Source organism: Ovis aries, chromosome 24 (genome assembly GCF_016772045.2).
Source record: "Ovis aries strain OAR_USU_Benz2616 breed Rambouillet chromosome 24, ARS-UI_Ramb_v3.0, whole genome shotgun sequence".
In the NCBI taxonomy this organism is placed as follows: Eukaryota; Metazoa; Chordata; class Mammalia; order Artiodactyla; family Bovidae; genus Ovis; species Ovis aries.
Genome location: NC_056077.1, coordinates 33,313,554 through 33,332,511, shown reverse-complemented (window position 1 = coordinate 33,332,511; position 18,958 = coordinate 33,313,554). Strand labels below are relative to the sequence as shown.

At 43.6% G+C, this 18,958-nt stretch overlaps 1 protein-coding gene across 21 annotated transcripts in view; it reads left to right on the top strand.

Moving 5' to 3' along the window:
- The first annotated feature begins 498 nt into the window (after nt 1-498).
- The window catches only part of GTF2I (general transcription factor IIi), an 86,304-nt gene continuing 67,844 nt past the window's right edge, over nt 499-18,958 (top strand). For 11 of the 21 annotated variants that reach the window (XR_009598291.1, XR_009598288.1, XR_009598290.1 and 8 more), the window contains exon 1: nt 499-832. Coding sequence is in view for 6 of the 21 variants with exons in the window: in XM_042240357.1 (XP_042096291.1) it covers nt 721-832 (112 nt within the window). In the remaining 15 variants the exon portion in view is untranslated. Of the gene's footprint in view, nt 3,894-4,449; nt 4,804-9,149; nt 9,222-18,958 lie in introns of those variants that run through there. The other 10 variants (XM_060405606.1, XM_060405603.1, XM_060405605.1 and 7 more) reach the window with 5 other exon arrangements.

Genomic DNA, 18,958 nt, shown 5'->3' with positions numbered 1-18,958 from the left:
TCCAGCGTATCCTGCCCGGTAGTCTCTTGGTAGCTGCCTGGGTTATCAGATCTACTGCTGAGGTATCAGCAGGGCTTGTGCTCAAGTTAACCCTTATTTTACTTAATAATGGCTCCAAAGCGCAAGAGTAGTGATGCTGGTGGTTCAGATATGCCAAAGAGAAGCCGTAAAGTGCTTCCTTTGATTGAAAAAGTGAAAGTTCTTGACTTAGTAAGGAAAGAAAAAAAATCTTATGCTGAGGTTGCTAAGATCTACGGTAAGAACGAATCTTCTATCCGTGAAATTATGAAGAAGGAAAAAGAAATTCGTGCTAGTTTTGCTGTTGCGCCCCGAACTGCAAAAGTTACAGCCACAGTCCGTGATGAGTGCATAGTTAAGATGGAAGAGGCTTTAGATTTGTGGGTGGAAGACATGAACAGAAAGCGTGTTCCTATTGACAGCAACGTGTTGCGTCAGAAAGCACTGACCCTGTATGAGGACTTCAGCCAGGGAGCCCTTGAAACGAGTGACACCAAGCCCTTCACTGCCAGTAAGGGATGGCTGTACAGATTCAGGAATAGGTTTGGACTGAAAAATATAAAGATTACTGGACAGGCTGTGCCTCCTGAGGAAGCAGCTGCTGCCCTGTTTCCAGCGGAGGTGAAGAAGTTGATTAAGGAGAAAGGATGTTATCCAAAGAGAGTCTTCAACTGTGATGAAACTGGGCTCTTCCGGAAGAAGATGTCCAATAGAACCTTTATTCATAAAAGTGCAAAGGAGGCACCAAGGCGTAAAACGCGGAAGAACAGATTAGCTCTGGTGATACCTGGAAGCTCACCTCATCATAAGAAGGGTGAGTATAGTGTAATAAGATATTTAGAGAGAGACACCACATTCACGTAACTTTTATTGCAATACATATTGTTATATTGTTCTTAGTTATTATTAACCTCTTGTGTATGTTCGCTCAATTGTGTCCGACTCTCTGCGATCCCCTGGACTGTAGCCCACCAGGCTCCTCTGTCCGTGGATTTTCCAGGCAAGAATACTGGAATGGGTTGCCACTTCCTTTTCCAGGGTGTCTTTCCAAGCCAGGGATTGAACCTGCATCTCCTGCATTGGTAGGTGGATTCTTTACCACTGCGCCACCTGGAAAGCCCATTAATCTCTCACTCTGCATAATTTATAAATTAAACTTTGCTATAAGGGACTAACCTGGTGGTCCAATGGTTAAGATTCTGTGCTTCCACTGCAGGGAACTTGGGTTCAACCACTGGCCAGGGAAATAAGATCCTCATGCATGGCCAAAAAACACCCCCAAAACAAAGAACTTTATTATAGGTGTGTACATACAGGAAAAAAAGATAGTATATAGAGAATTCAGTACTATCCTCATAGATAAGGAGGGGCTACTGTATGCAATAGAATGGAGTGTCCTGTTTTTGGACACTCACCTGCAGGACTACATATGGTGGGTTAAACATAAAAAGAGATGTATATGAAATAATTTGAAATAACCTGCAAGATTCTGCCAGCTGGTAATTCCCTGGCAGTTCAGTGGTTAGGACTCTGAGCTTACACTGGAGGCGGTACAGGTTTGATCTCTGGGTGGGGAACTAAGATCCAACGTGCCGCATGGTGCAGTCAGACTGCAGTCTCAGTCTTGGTACACACATCGTGTTATGTTGAATGTGATTCTAAACAAAAGTTGAGTGTTATTTGAACAAAGGAGGATTCCATAAGAAATCATTCTGAAATATACAAATCAATTTTGTTTTTGTATTTTTCATTTGTTGCTCAACCCAAGCAGTGTAATCTTGTGTTGGAAAACAGCTGGCTGTGCTGAGTTGGTATCTCAAGTGGCATGTAATTCTGATCACCATTAACATAGCACTTGTACCAATGAGGTGAGGGAAAAACTGGTTAACCAACAGCAAGTGCACCAGTAACAGCCAAGGTGAGCCGGGTCTTAAGACTGAACATGTATGATATTTACGACTGTAAGTATCAATCTGAGGGTTAAACCTGCCAATAGCAGTACACGGGGAAAAAAGGTTGACTTCTATACATTGTTCATTGTCCCCAACGGGCCAGCTTTCTGTCCAGAGGCAATTCAAAGCCACCTAAAGTTTTAAGACCAGTTCGATAGTTCAACCTCAACCTCAAGGAAGCTGGAGTTGTTCATGAAGTAGCAGCAAAATTTCACACAGAACTGTTAACTTCAGAAAAGGGGGGGCTATCTCCCACATAAGTTTTTAATGACAAGGGTGCTGCTGCTGCTAAGTCGCTTCAGTTGTGTCCGACTCTGTGTGACCCCATAGACGGCAGCCCACCAGGCTCTGCCCTCCCTGGGATTCTGCATGCAAGAACACTGGAGTGGGTTACCATTTCCTTCTCCAATGCATGAAAGTGAAAAGTGAAAGTGAAGTCAGTCAGTGGTTTCCTACTTTTAGTGACCCCATGGACTGCAGCCCACCAGGCTCCTCTGCCCCTGGGATTTCCAGGCAAGAGTACTGGAGTGGGTTGCCATTGCCTTCTCCAATGACAAGGGTAATCGTGACTAAATGAACTCATCTTACTTCCTAACACCCTTCCAAAGCTCCTCCATTACTCCACCACACCCAGTGCATCCTCCCATCACTGTCTTCAACTTCTCAGTATTCCGAATAATCCGTTCAAGACCAAAAAAAAAAAAAAGTTGTGTTAGTCCCTCAGTCGTGTTGGACTCCTTGCAATCCCATGAACTGAAGCTCACCAGACTTTTCTGTCCATGGAATTCTCCAGGCAGGAATATAGGAGTGGGTAGCCATTCCCTTCTCCGGGGATCTTCCCGAACCAGGGATTAAACCCTGGACCCCCTTGCATTGCAGGAGGATTCTATGCCCTCTGACCCACCAGGTAAGCCCTCAGGGTTCCTATCCCTCCATAAAACATCCTCAGCTGATGCTCACAGCAGCTGAGTTTGCAGCTCCTGGGGTGGTTGCTATTACCAGCTGAATTTTAGGCTTCTCAAGAGTTAATGTTTATCCCTAAGTATGTCAGTTGTACTTGGTATTGGGAAGATGGAGTTTAAATATTTCAAAATGTTAATGAAGAAAGACTGCAAAAAGAAAATTGTTCTTATGAAAAACTAAACACTGTGCAGAAACTTGACAAAGAAAAAGTCTTAATTGAATTAATCGAGGACAAAATGACAGTAAAAGATTGCAGGGGAAATCGGGAAAATGTAGACGTCTTCTGGAATCAGATTGCTTCGCAGGGATCTTTAAATTCTCCATCTGTTTAAAAAGAAATCCAACATGGACATTCTAGATGAGGCTTTATGGGTGCGGTCTACGGAAGAAGATGGGGAAGGCTAATCTGCGAACCCAAATTCAAAGGAAAGGTCTTGGCCCTACATCAAAAGACTAGCTGCTCGGAAAGTTTTCTTGCGAGCGACAAAGGCTGGAAAAAGCGCCGTGGTCGCCACCTACCGAGGAGGAGGGGGTGGGGGGAGGATGGCCGGCGTGGCCCCAATCTCCGGCAGGGAGAAACATCACATAATCACCCGGTTTTGTTTTTACATAAACATCTAAAATTTATGGCCTCGAGTTTTTTAAACTTCTAACTTGGGGTGAACAGTAATATCATTTTCGAAATTCGCGAGCTAATGAAAGTTGAGATGCCAAAAAAAAAAAAAAAAAAACACAACCAAACACCGGGGGGGTGGGGTTTGAGGAAAATTGCTTAGCGGTTGACAGAACAAAACGGGCTGCAAATCACGTTTTCTGCTCGCCCTCCATGGCTTTTCCGTCTTAAGTTTCCTTCTACACGTCGAGTGAAAAGTGAGCAAAGCCTGGAGGTGGAGGCGTAAATAAAAACAGAATGGTGCCCTTCCTTCGCCCAGTCCGAAGTTGCGGCAAGAGTCTCTCGAGGCAAGCTTTAAAAACTAACAGGAGTTCTTTGTGTCCCGGAGGGTGGTGCAGGGCGGAGGAAGTCCCTTAGCGGAGCAGGGAAGGCGGCAGGCCGGCCTGGGGCTCCCCGGCTTTTGCTGTATTCCAGCCTCTCAATTTGCAGGGAATCTCGGATGCAAGAGTGAGCGCGAGCCACGGGACCGTGGCTGCGGCCGGCTGAAGCCTGGCAAGGGAGCCGACTCGGCCTGGATTTTCATCCCTGCGTCCCCGCTCCCCTCCCCCACTCGGGCAGCCGCGGAGGCCCCAGGTGCAGCCATGTTCCTCGCTCCCACCACCCGCGCCTCCATTGACAGTCCTTGCCCGAGAGGGCCGGGCGCCGAGCTCGCCGCGTCCTCTGGCTCCGGGCTGGTCGGCGCGAGGCTTCCTGGGAGTCGTAGTCCAGCGTCCCTCGCCGTCGCGTTGGTGGGGACAAATAGGAGACTACAACTCCCGCTGGGCGGTGCTGCGGGTGCGCACGCGCAGCGCGCCTTCTAGGAACAAAAAAAAAAAAAAAAAAAAAGAGGAGGAGGAGGGTGAGAGAGAGAAGCTCGGAGAGCAGAGAAAAGGGGCCACCGATCGCCCCCCCGCTTACCCGCACGCGCTCTCTAGCCGTGGCCGCCCGCCTGCAGCGGTTACCCCGGCCTATCCCTCGGTTCCCCTGTGAGAGGATCTAGGCGCTGAGCGAGGCCCTGCCAAGGGCGGCCATGCGGCGGTGACAGGAGCTCGGCCGAGACGCTCGGGCCCCCTCGCCCTCTCACCTCCTGCCCGCTCGCCAGCCCGTCTCAACCCCAGGCTGCTCCGCCGCGGCCACAGCTCGCGCGCGCGCGGCCCACATTCGCTTCCCTTCGGCGCCCCCCCGGCCCCGGCGCTGCCTGGAGGCGGCTGCACTCGGGTGAGTCCCCGTCGCCTCATCCCCGCTCGCCCCCCCAACCCCGGCCCCGGTTGCCATCTCGAGCGGGGCTTTTATTTTGAGACTCGCCCCCTCCCTCCGTGGGGGGCGCTGCACGGACAGCGGGGGGATCTGGGGACCGTCGGCGGCCGTGTTGGGGGGCCCACCCCGCCCCCCACCAGCCCCGGGCCGCCGGCGTTGGGGGTGGGGCAGGAGCAGACGCGGTCGCGGGGGACGACAGTTGACGCGCGCGCCTGGCTGCGTGGGGGAGGGGCGCGCGCACCGGCGCGGCGTGTGGCGGCGGAGGGGGGGGCGCCTCACGCGTGAGGGCCCCGCGCGCGAGCGAGCCTGCGGGCTGCGCATGCCCGGCCCGCTGATTGGCCCGCTCGGGCGGTGCGGGTGCGCGCTTGGTGCCAGGCCCCAGCCGTGGGGTCGCGCTCGGACTGGTGTCTCCGGGGCTCGTGCGCCCGGGCAGCAGACGCGCCGGATTGGCCGGCGGGCGGCGGGGGTGGGCGGTGCCGCGCTGCCTAGTAACTGCGGCCGGCGGGCGGGCCGCGGAGCGCCGCCCCTCCCCGCCCCTGCCCGCGCCCAGGTGGAGCCCGGGAGTGGGCTTTGTCCCGGGGCCGGGCCGGCGCGCCTGCCCCCGCGGGGCCTTGCTCTTTGGGGGAAATAAGCACAATGACCGGAAGGAAAACCTCAGCCTGCAAGCTTGGGAAAATAAGCCATCGGGATTCGGCCAGTATCCAGAGGGGATTCAGAGAAGACAACCCCCCCCCCCCCAAAAAAAAAGCGTTACTCCCGACTTTGTGCTTATCCAAATTTTGCCTTTTAATAAAGCGGTTTTTTTTTAAGTGTTCATGGTTTTGCGCTTGTTGGTGTCTGAGAATGTTCAGACGTCGGCTCTAGTTGGAGTAGCGCCCACTCCTGAATGCGGGGCTCCGGGCACGCTTCTCAGCTTCTTGCGTTCAACTTTGCTGCAGACAATGGCCTGATGGGCCGCTGTGCGTATAAATGGTCTCTGGGTGCTCAGAAAACAAAAGGGGAACTTAGTTTACAGACGAGCGTGTGCATTAGAGTGCCTCCGCCCGGTTCTTACCCACGCCTCGAATCCCTCCCCCCACCCCCAGCTAAGCCCCGGGATTTGGGGTGACCGATTTTATGTCCTACAGCATATTTTTTCCTGGTCCGTTTTCCAGCCACTGCAATCTGCTACCGTGCACTTTGTGTTTGGCCTGCTTCTTGTGATCTTGGCTCACACCTGTAGGCTGGAATGACTTTTTCTTCCCTTGAGGCCGTGAAACTCTTACTGCTCATATGCAGTCACTTCTTTAAAGCCTTCTCTTAAAATTTTGGGTCAGAATTTGTTGCTTCTTCTTACGGTCAGCTCGTTTGCCCCTCTATTTCCTCTTGGAGTTTGGTTGGTTCTGCTTTGTGTACACGTGCCTTGACCTGGTCACTAAGTTAAACTCCTGGAGAGGTAGGGATTAAGCCTTTTCTGTCTTTGTCTTTATCCCCCTTCCAGTCTACAACCGTCAAAGCTCATATTAGTAGCGACAGCTAGTGCTTGAGTAATGTTTTTATATGTCGGGCATCGCTCTTAGAAACTTAACGTGGTTTTCTTATTTAATATTCATAACAACCCCCTAATTCCACTGAGAAACAAGTCTAGAGAAGCTGGGTGATTACCTGTTGGTCACCAAGCCAGTAAACCTTGAACCTTTATGCCTTTATGACTCTTAGCCCTTAGGCCATTGGTTCTCAGAATCCAAGCATCCCCTGCGGGACTTGTTAAAACACAATTGCTGGGCCCCACCCCAGAAGTTCTGATGCTGCACGTCTGGGATGGCCCGGAGAATTTGCATTTCTGTCTAATTCGCTACTGATGCTAAGGGCTGCTGCTCTGAGGAAGAACTCTGTGAGAACTATTCACTCTGGTATGAAATTAAGTTGTGAGGGGAGTTTGTTCTAGGTGCATGCTTTTCCTTACTTTAAAACGAGGTCTTAAAGAATCAAAGTAATTCAGACTGCTTACTGTAGCTTACTTGGCAAACAGGGAGTTAAGAATTTTTGTTTAACTTGGCAGGTAGAGCAGCTGGAACTCCCCAACTCTTTCCCCCCACCCCCATTTCCAAGCACCAATGATTTGACTAACTTTTAAGAAAGTGACTAAAAGACTTTGTCATTGAAGCATAGGCTTTGGCCTTCATTGTCTTGGGGCACAAGTCTTGGTGAGAACGATTTTAATTTTTAGTATAATGGATTTCTGTTTTGGAAAAGTAAGTAATCTTAAATTAGATAAGGGTAGTGGGATTAGTTTCTAGTAATGTTCTATCATTTTATTTGGATGATCCTTAGATCGATGGTGTGTTCCAAAACATAAAATATAAAAGACAAGGTCTCTGCTCAAGTAAATCAAAAGACTGAAAAATTTCCAAACACCTCACCTTTTCTGTTATTACTGGTGACCAGCTATTTACCTTGCATTCTACCTAATTAAATTCTATCATGTTTCATTCTTCTTTGAAAATATGAATTTTTCAAATATTGCAGTCTCTTCACATAACTGCTGTGGTGTAACTAACATGAAATTGTCTTAGTGGCTTAAACAGATGCTGATCAAGTGATTTTTATGTATGTTTAAGGGGAAGCATTTTTTTGAAGAATTGTTTGAGATTTAATTCTCTTTGAGAATAGTATTAATATTTCACTTTTCCTGAAATGTATTAGAGGTAATCTACCTGAAAGATACGGGCTTCCCAGGTGGCCTGGAGGTAAAGAATTCAACTGCTAATGCCTGAGACAAACTTGATTCAGCCCCTAGGTCGGGAAGATCCTCTGGAGAAGGAAATGGCAACCTACCTACTCCAGTATTCTTGCCAGGAAAAGCCCATGGACAGAGGAGCCTGGTGGGCTACAGTCATGGGGTCGCAAAGAGGCAGACAGAGCTGAATACACACGCACACACCTGAAAGATAATTACCAAGAATTTTTTTAATAGTTTACTAAAGGTCCTTACATTGGTACCTGTTTTCTTCAAAAGTTGTCTCCACTTATTTGAGTTAAGCTTATTCATTGTTACTAAAAGAAGGTAGGAAATGTAATTAATGAGTTGTTCATCACAATTGTAGAGTTGGGTTTCCTTGTAATCAGTGAGCTTAAGTGGCAGTATGGCAGTGTGAAGAATGTGAAGTGAAAGTCGTTCAGTTGTGTTGGACACTTTGCGACCCCATGGACTCTAGAGTCCATGGAATTCTCCAGGCCAGAATACTGGAGTGGGTAGCCTTTCCCTTCTCCAGGGGATCTTCCCCCACGCAGGGATCGAACCCAGGTCTCCCGCATTGCGGGCAGATTCTTTACCAGCTGAGCCACCGGGGAAACCCCAATATGAAGAACAATACTCGATTAACCAATGTGTAGCTGAGGCTACTTGTGTGGGGGTAGTAGAACCAAGAATCAGTATTTGAGAGAATGTGTGTACATAATACTGGAAAAAATCAGGTGTATAAGTCAGAAGTACTGAACGCATCTTAATATTATTCTCTTTCTACTCTTTCTTTTTCTTCCTTTAGCGTTTTCTTCTTTCTTGGCTTTCCTTCACTGGAATGCTCCCACATGCAGTTTTCCCATTTTTCTTTTTTTTCCTCTGTTTCTGCAATCCTCGCCTTCATACTCCATGCCTGTTTCTGTCACTACTCCGCTTTTTCCCACTTTGACCTAGTGGGAAAGTAAGAAAAAGTTGCATAGGGATTGTCAGAGTTGATGGCAGATTGACTCATGTTCCTTGGTTGTAAGTTGAAAAATTATGGAGGACTTTAAAAGAATTCGCTTATTTAAAAAGTGTAACTTCAGAGGCAAAACGAATTTATGGCTGATCGAGACAGAGTATGGCTTCATTCAGTTCAGTTCAGTTCGGTTGCTCAGTCGTGTCCGACTCTTTGTGACCCCACGAATCACAGCCCGCCAGGCCTGCCTGTCCACCGTATGGCTTAGTGGGTGCCTGTTGACGTGGATTCTGAAATTACTCCATCTGTGTCACCTTGCACAATTCCCTTTCGCCTCTTTGTATCCCAGTTTCCCTGTGTTCCCTTTGTATTAAAAGGATGATGATAATAGAAACTGTTTCTCTTTTAGGGTTGTTCTGAAGATTGAATGAATTAAAATTAAATACTATGTTTAATACTTTACAGAAATTGAATTTCCTAAGGAAATAAAAACTGCATGTGATACAATCCTTGTTATACTGATTACAGGGTTAATCTCCATAGACTCTGGAGAATGTAAATTCTGTGAGGGCAAGAATTGTTCTTCGGGGATTTTCCTCCTCTGACAAAGTGTTTTTGTCTTTGTAGGATGGCAAAGGAAATACATCACCCATTCCTCAGCTTAAAGTACTATCTGTGATTGTGCATGGGAATTCGTAGGTGAGAATTGTGGAGTGGGTTGCCATGTCCATCTCCAGCGCCTCTTCCCGACCCAGGGATTGAACCCCGGTCTCCTGGATTGCAGGCAGATTTTTTCTCATCTGAGGCACCAGGGAAACCTGTATGTGATTGTATTCTGGTATAATTGTAGAATCAGAGTGTAGTCAAGTGCTTGGTCCTATTTGGGGTATCTGGTTAAAATGAGCCCTGGTTAGTAGACAGCTATCTATAATGTGAATTTCTATAATGGAGATTAATGTCTGCCTTGTAATTAGTAAACTTAAAACTGGAAAATAGCCTTTAGAACTGGTTACCCAACACAGAATCCCTCCACCAATTTTCTTCAGCTATCACACAAGTCTTCAAAGCAGTATCTTCCCCCCACCCCACCCCTGCCCCGGGGAGTCGTTATATTTGAGATAGAAACTCATAAATGTGTTGAAGGGCAATTGGTATTTCTTTGTTTTTATTGGGCAATTAAAGAAGGTAAGAAAAGTTTAGCTGTCTTAATTGTGGTCAGGTCTCACTCACCTTAGTGTTTTCACTAGAAATGGACAATTAAATGATACCTGAGAAAACTGCTTATATCTTGTTCATTATTAAGAATTCGATATATTTAGAAAAAGCTCTTAGTATTGACTATAACATAAATGTGAACAGAGTTTTGTCTCGATTGAATTTTCAGACCAAAATTTACTTAAAATGAGATAGTGGAACTGCACTAAAATTAAAAAGTATTTGGCCTCAGTCTTTAAACCACTTACTTTATTGAAATGATAATTTGACAAAGGAGGATGACAGCGTGTAAAGTGCCCCCTGTATACTGGAATTAGTTTGAAAAGTGCCTAAAGGTGTTCAGGGAAATTTGTTTGCTTCCCACTTTTCTCCTGTTCTTTTTCTGTTTTTCCATTTAAAGCATTTTTAAGCCTTTTAAATTCAGTGCCTTTAATTACAATCACAGCATTGTATAACCATCACCACTATTTCTAAAATCTTTTTCATTGCCCCAGATAGAAGGCCATTAAATGATAACTTCCCTTTCCTTCTTCCCTGGAGTTCCTGGAAATCTCTTAATTTACTTTCAGTCTCTGAATCTGCTTATTTTAGATAGTTCATGTAGGTAGAATCCTGCAGCACTTGTCCTTTTGTGTCTGGCTGTTTCACTTGGAGTAGTATTCTCAGGGTTCATCTGGGTCGTATGTACCAGAATGTCATTCCTTTTTGTAAAATGGCTGGATGATACTGCATTGCATGATACACCGAATTTTGTTTTCTGCTCCTCTGTTGATGGACATTTAGATTGTTTCTACCTTTTGGACGTTACAGTGTTGCAACATGAACATTGCTGTACAAGTATTTTGAGTCTTCACTGTTTTCAGGCTTTTTGTGTGTATGCTTAGTGGAATTGCTGGATCGTTGCTTTTTCTTTTTATCGATTTCCTTGGGGCAGAATTTAGGTGGATCTGAACAGATCTCTAAATAGCAGAGAAAACCGCTGAGAAATGAGTTTGTCCCTTTGTGAAGAATTTGCGTTGGCCATTTCCACCATGAAAACCTCTTTCTTTCTGATAGTTCCTTATAGTGATTTTTTTAAAAATTGTGGTAAAATATACATACCACAAAGCAGTGTTAAGGGCAGTGTGTACAGTCACAGGGTTGAGCAGCCTTCATAAAGTCCAGCTCCAGGACTTTTTCATCTTCCTAAACTGAAGTTGCCCATTAACCCATTCCCTCTTTCTTGCAGCCCCTGCACTCACCGTTTTACTTTCTGTCTCTAGGGATTTGACTGTTTGATTTGTTTTATTTGGCTTTGGTGCAGAGATCTTAGTTTGCTGTGTGGAATCTTAGTTTCCCCACTAGGAATCAAACCCAGGCCCACCACTGCAGTGGAAGCGCAGAGTCTGGGCAAGTCCCCATATGTGTGTATTTTAGAAATAAGTGATTTAATTAAATTTACAATTAAGTGCTTATTCAGTTTATGGAATGCTTATGTTTAGCATTCTGTCAGGTACTTGACAGATTCTGATAGGAACCTTGTGAGTTAAGTTGACATATTTATTGCCCTTTCCAGACTAGGAGATTTGGGATTAAAGAATCCCACAGCCAGCCATATCTAATATTGGAGCTAGGCCTTTAATTCAGAATTTTGGCCTGATTACAAAGCTGCCGTTCATAATTGCTTGGCTCTGTTGCCTGCTTTCTGTGGACAATACACTAAAAAGAAAAGATGGCGCTTTTAGGCCAGTTACTTGATTTTTATTTCCTCCTCCAATTCATACAAAGTTAGAAAAAGACAAGTGAGCCAGTTTAACAAGTAAACCAAATGTTTTTTAAACTTGAAGTAAAGTAAAAGGAATATATTCTTTGTGTATTGGTAGAGAAAGCTGCTACTTTCAAAAAACTCTGGACTATGAGTATAAAAATATACTTTATACATGTGTGAAAAATTTCAAACTAGTGCTGAGGAAAGTTGTGGATTTTCCTGAATAGTTGATAAGGTCTGTGTTTGTTTTACAAAGACTGTTCTGGATACTGTGAAACTCAGTATTGAACTTGTGATCCACTATTGGGAAAGATCAACTTTCTCTGGCTTCATTTAATTATTTTATCATTCTTTCCTTCACCTGTTGTGTTTTTTTTTTTTTTTCCCCTAGTTTTTATTATTTTACTTATTTGACTGCATCGTGAGGCCTGTGGAATCTGTTCCCCGAGCAGGGATCAAACAGACCTCTTGCTTGGAGTCTTTAACAACTGGACCACCAGGGAAGTCCCCTGGCTTTTTTATTTCTAAATATTTTATGTATTCATTTGGCTGCAAAGGGTCTTAGTTGCCCCGAGGTATAAGGGATCTTAGTTTTCTGACCAGGGCTCGAACCCCTGTCCCCTGCATAGAAAGGCAGGTTCTTAACCACTGGATCATCCGAGAAGTCCCCCCTGGCTTTTTAAAAAAGGGAAAAATTTGACTGTTTTTGTTAGCTATCTCAACAGTTTTTTGGAAATAGGGTGGAGAGGGTATAATGTTTTAAGTATGAAAGTAAACACTTGGAGATCATTTCAAATCCTAACCTTTGCAATATATTTTATTTTGTCTTGAGAGATTGCTTGATGTTTACTGATAAAATTACAAACTTTATTTCTGCAGAAATAAGAATTTACGCTAGTGCTAAAGAACCTGCCTGCCGATGAAGGAGACGAGATTTGAGTTCCATCCGTGGGTCGGGAAGATCCCCTGGAGGAGGAAGTGGCTACCCACTCCAGTATTCTTACCTGGAAAATCCCATGGATAGAGGAGCCTGGCAGGCTACAGTCCATAGGGTCACAGAGTCGGACGCAACCAAAGCAACTTAACACATCTTAAAATGTAAACGTAGCCTACTATAGAAACTTAAAAGCATTGACTTAAAAATGAGCCTTGATCCATCTTGAATTAACCAGTGTGTCATGAGTTCTGACTGTGCTGAACTGGATGGAGGACCTGGCCCCAAACCCAAACACAGTACTGTTGAAACTAAAAGACCCTGGTACACCATTTGATTGATACATAGTCTGTACGAGAAGTTTTTTCTGACAATCTTTAGATAAAGTTGTGTGCATGTTTATACCTTTGACATGAAATTCTAACTACTCCTTCCTTCAAATGCAAGAAGCAAAAAAAAAAAAAAAATCCAATTTAATTTAGCTAATCGGGACAAATTCTAATCAGTAATCACAGTGTAACATCCTTCACTCTCCCAGTTCTAATACTCCACTTGTGACTGCGAAAGCAAAAAAGTTAGAACCCCTTTGAAGTCAGGTAAAAGTAGGAGGAATTTTAATTAGTGGCTATGTTTTAATTAATATTTTAAAAATTATTTTAATATTTAATTACTTTAAACAAAATAATTATAAGAAGAGCAAACAAACAAAAATTTCCCACATACCCTTCATCCTGCAAGCCCGTTCATGTTTTGCCAAACACCCCTGTATGTAGCAAAAGGCCTAGTCCAGCAGCGCACTGAGTTCTCCGTCCAGGGATTGAACTGTGGCCTCGGCAATAAAAGCTCAGCGTCCTAACCTCTGAACCACTAGGGAATCCCCAATATCACACTTTTCATCCAGTTGTCCCATCTCTATAATATACTTCACTGTAGAGCGGTTCCTCTGTCTTTGATGTTCATGCCCTTGACGGTTTTGAAGGGCATTTCATAACATGACTGTCAGCTCTGGTTTGTCCAGTGCGTTTTGGACAGGAGCATCACAGTGTTCTTGGGTTTTGCTGGGTGGGCGCGATGTATATTTGTCCTGTGACTGGAGTTACTTTGAACACTTGGTTAAGATGGTAGATGATGTATGCTATATTTTGCTTTGCCTAGTAAGTGTTTTGTGAGGCAGTACTTAGGGATAATGAAAATATCTCTTGTCTTTTTAGCATTGCGGAATGCTGGGAATTTTAAAAATTTAGGCTGAGAATTCTAAACTTTTTTAGGGGTGACATTTAGTGCTTGAACCTAAAAACCTCATGTAGAGGCCTTAACCTAAGTCCTTGAAAACAATGAAATTTAAATATTGTGGGTAGTGGATTTTGAAAAATGTTAAAAATTGGGTTATAGTGTACAGTGTATAGTGTAGTTTAAAAGAACTTGGGAATTAAGAACAGTCAGATATGGATGAGACTAATAATATAATAATTCTGTGATTGTGGGCAATTTACTTTCTAAGTTATCAACTAGTCTTATGTTAGAAAAGGTCTGCTTTGTAAAATATGTCTGGCAGCTGTCACAATAAACATGTCAAGATACTATGTTAGCTTCTTGGGATCTTTCAGAAGTTAAACTAATGGAGTCAATGAATTACTATAAATACATTTTCTTTAGAAACTGCTCAGTGGACATAATTAGAACACATGGTTGGTGCATGCTCAGTCGTGTCTGACTCTTTGCGACCCCATGGACTGTAGCCCGCCAAGCTCCTCTGTCCATGGGGTTTCTCAGTCAAGAATACTGGAGAGGGTTGCCATTTTCTCCTCCAGGGGATCTTCAGGGCCTAGGGATTGAACCTGCATCTCCTGCATTGCCAAGTTGGTTCTTTACTGCTGAGCCAGCTGGGAAGACCAGAACAAATGGTACTATGCTTAAAAAAATTTAAGATATTTATAAAATCTTTGTTCACAACCCACAGTGATTTCACTAAATGTATGAGTTTAGTTTTAGGGATGAGTAAGTTTTCTCTCCTAAAAAAAACTTTAGCTTTTAGGATATTGTAGCTAGAACACAGAGCTATTAAATACAAGTTTCAGAGGTGGAAATTTTTAGGCAGATTAATAGATTGCCAGTATGTAATATTACATGATAACCTATACTAATTTTAGTGGAACTGAATCTTGTTTAGGATAAAATCAGCTGATTCAGCTATTAGGTCCTTGCCTTTTATTTTAGGTACCATCTAAAGAAAATATATAGTATCTTAGATGATGAATTTTAGCTTTTTCTTAGTTCTCTTGATTAAAAAAAATTACTTTCATAAAATCAGAATTTTATAAAAGTTTGAAATTCCATTTTACTGTTCTTAGAATTAAGTGATACTGAAAGTTATTTTACATTTCTTGCTGAAGATGAGTGTAGTTAAGACTGTAATGATGCCTTTAGTCACAATTTTTTTGAAATCTGACTTTCATGGCTGTTAGTAAAATTAAGTGAATTGGTAAATTTGAGACTTAGCTAACCTTATAAACAAAAAATAACCTGAGACCAGATCTCAAATAATGGAGACAACTAACAAAGATGTGTGTGTGTGTGTGGTTAGTCACTCAGCTGTGTCTGACACTTTGTGACCCTGTGGATTATAGCCCGCCAGGCTCCTTTGTCCATGGAATTCTCCAGGCAAGAATACTGGAGTAGGGTGCCGTGCCTCCTCTAGGGGATCTTCCCGACCCAGGGACCGAACGCACTGCAGGCAGATTCTGAGCCACCAGGGAAGCCCAAGAATACTGGAGTGGGTAGCTTATCCCTTCTCCGGGGGAATCTTCCTGACCCAAGAAACAAACTGGAGTGTCTGCATTGCAGGCAGATCCTTCACCTGCTGAGGCTACCAAGCAACAACCAAAAAACCAAGGAAGAGATAGCTCATCTTCAATGCTGGTACTGTGGAAGCAACCACAGCACAGGAAAGCCACGCTGCATTTTGTTGGAGTGCGGGTCGAAAAATTAAGTTTCGGTGGAATACTTTCCTGGTTAATTAAAGTATTCCCCCCCCCCCTTTTTTTAAACTCTTAAGCCTGTTTTATTGCAGAATTGAATACCGTATTATCTGTCCTAAATATTGTCTGTAGCCTTCCATGGCCAATATCCTAGGGGTAAGTATGTTAATTGATTTTTAATGTTTTCTCAGTTTTAATTGGTCCAGGTATCTGCGGTTTAGTAATTATGGCTCTAGAAATAAAACAGTGAGTTGGGAAACTTACTGGTTTTTGTAGTCGTAAAGTTTATTTCACCATGCTTTGCTAAATGTACAGTGTGGCTCTTAGTTGCCTATAATAAGTAAAAATAACAGAACTTAAACTGACTATAGAAAACTGAAAATGAAATTTTTGAGAAGAAAACGTTGAGCCTGGTGCCTGGCTGAATGCAAACCCATTTCTTTCTAGCTGACCATGGGTCTTGGTTTTGGGATTTTACTAAAATAAAGTGTTGCTTAAACGACTCATGGCTGTTTGCATTGTTACTGGTGATGTGTGTGCCTGACCGTGCCTGTCAGCAGAGTTTCGTGACGTAAAGTTACGCCCTCGGCTAGACAGTCGGTCTGCAAATAGTCCATATTTATTTCTTTGAACAACATTCTTTGTTTTTTTCAGAAAGTGCTGTTGTATGTTCATATGTACCCTTCAGTGTCCCTCTGCTGCTAAGTCGCTTCAGTCGTGTCTGACTCTGTGCGACCCCATAGACGGCAGCCCACCAGGCTCCGCCGTCCCTGGGATTCTCCAGGCAAGAACACTGGAGTGGGTTGCCATTTCCTTCTCCAGTGCATGAAAGTGAAAAGCAAACGTGAAGTCGCTCAGTTGTGTCCAACTCTTCTTGACCCCATGAGCTGCAGCCCATCAGGCTCCTCTGTCCATGGGATTTTCCAAGCAAGAGTACTGGAGTGGGCTGCCATTGCCTTCTCCTCTAGTGTTTGTCTTTTGGACAAAAAGGATATTATACTTTTGCTTCAGTTTGCTTCTAAGTGCCAGTTAATTTGCTGCCTTAGAAAGATTGCCTAGTAGTACAGTTCTAATCACCTTTTAACCTGCCTTTCTTGGATTATTTTTGTGCATGAAAGTTAGAATTTGGAGATACAGTTCTAGTCCCTGGTTATAAAATTAGCTGTTTCTATGACTTTATCCAGGCAGCTAATCTTGGTGGGTTGGGTTTCTCATTTCTAATATAATGGAACAAAGAGGTTGCACTAAAATATCTTGAATTTTCTTCTTGATCTAAGATTGTAAGCTTTAAGATTGAAATGGGAAAATGCTCGTTGAAAATAACTATAACATCACAAAAAAGAAGACATAATTAAAAAAACGCAAGATCAGAGTTATGACCCCTCTCCCCCCACTGATTTAACAATCTGACCTGAAGCTTAATTTGAAGAAGTAGTTACTTAATTCTAAATTTTAGCAAAACTTTAGAAATCAACACAATCAGAAATCTTAGAGTCTCGGTTTTTTCATTAGAGTGATGATGGCCTTAGTCAAAATGTTATAGAGCTCTGTTTGACTCTCTATAAAATCTCTTTATTATTGTGCTGCTCAGCATTAATGGCAAAGATCAATAAATTAAAATTGGAAGTGTGGTCAAATGAAAACACTTCCATGGGGGACTTCACTGGTGGCCCAGAGGTTCAGACCCCATGCTTCCATTGCAAGGCCCGTGGGTTCCATCCCTGCCTGCTTGGGGAACTGAGATACTGCAGGCTGTGCGGAGCGAGTGGCCATAAATAAATAAGTAGCAGGCACACTGGTTACAGCAAAAACAAGCCATAAAAAACCAAAGCACTTACATGGAATTAATTATTGGCTAATTTTGAGGTAGAAGAGATCAGTACAGTGAGGACACAAACAAACCTAATACCTGAAAGGGATCCAATGAGGAACCCAAGAAGACTTTACAGGCTGGCCAGAGTCCCTTTTCAGAGACATGAAAGAAGGCGTTGCTTCTCTTAAACAATAGCTGACAGGCTAAAAGATAAAAAGATGAAACAGCAATAGGCCAATTAAGTTCAGTTTTGAAACTCATAAAGGAGAATTAAAATCAAATCAGGGAAACAAAAGATGAAGTTAACAAACATTTGGAGTTGAAGAAGTAAGGAAATTGAAAACACGGGAAAGAAGGTGGAACGGACTCTGGTAGCCATGATTTTTGTGTCTCTGAGCACTTTTATCAAGCCCTTTCTCTGATGACAGTGTCCTGCTTTGCCTTTTGAATAACTGCTTCCCTTCTCTTCCTATTCCATGCAGTTCCGGCTGGACTGCCAGTCACAGTGCATCCCGGGTAGTCTTGTTCTGACTAGCCAGCTAAGGGGGCTTGGGATGCAAATCCCCAGACCTGTGCAGAAGGTAGCAAGAAGGTACAGGGATCACAGAATAGGTGTGTGGTCAAACTTTAAAGATATATGCATGGCTGTCTTCTTTGTCTTAGGAAAAAACTCATCTTCTTAAGGAGAAATAAGGTCTGCTGGGAGGGAATAGAAGTCTAATGATGTCTCTTGTGTTCCTTGACTGGCTTTGTATGGAGTCAGTGCCACCTTTAGGCTGAATAAAACAAGAAAATTTCCTTTGTTTACTTGTGGTGCTTTGAATTGGGTAACCTTGCAGTTTAATAATAGTTCTGGCTAATTCATAAATTATTCTTGAAGATAAAAACTATTGTAAATTAGATATGGTTCCCAGAGTTGGTGCGACTACTAAGAATGCTCTAGAATTATAAAGAAAAACTTTTGTAAAACTACCAAAAAGTTGGTAGGAATTTTGAAGAGCTGTTATAAGAAAGCTAATATTAACGGGAGGATGGGGGACTTCCCAGGGGACCCAGTGGTTATCATGCCTCCCTTCCACTTCAGGCGGCAAGGGTGTGATCCCTGGTCGGGAAACTTAAGGCCCCATAGCTGCACAGTGGGCCAAAAAAAATTCTTTTTTAAGGGAACTAATAGTATAAGTGGAAATCTCTTTTGCTCTGAGGGCGTCTGCCGGTTTCACCATATGACCTTGAGTTTTGAAAACCTTGTGGGTTGAAGAGGCTGAAACCAAAGCACAGAATCTGCACAAAATTCAGAGGTCAGAGTCACCATTCCCCTCCATAACTGGCGACCCCCGATTGAATAAGACTGATTAAGAAATAAGCCAGCTTGTATCCCTGTCTGTGGTCTGGGTTAACATCTAGGAGATCCGAGGAAGGTGAATCCTTGGATTATGGTGATCTCCCAGGCAGGTACTGTTCCCAGACACCAGGTCTCTTGTTTACATCAAGGTTTTGATGTAAAATGACCAGCAGACAGTAAAAGACAGGCAGGTACACACGGGAACAAGGACCATACATTTGAAGGTAGAACTATGAGAACAATCAGAAATACAACTGCAAAGACTTGAGATTTTGAATTATCCTAGACTATGAAACAACTCCCCCTACTATGTTTAAAGAAATATGTCAAGCTTGAAAATCTTTGGGGTGAAGAAAATTTTAAATGTGACATAGCAGCGAACAAATTGTATAAATGAAAATTATAAA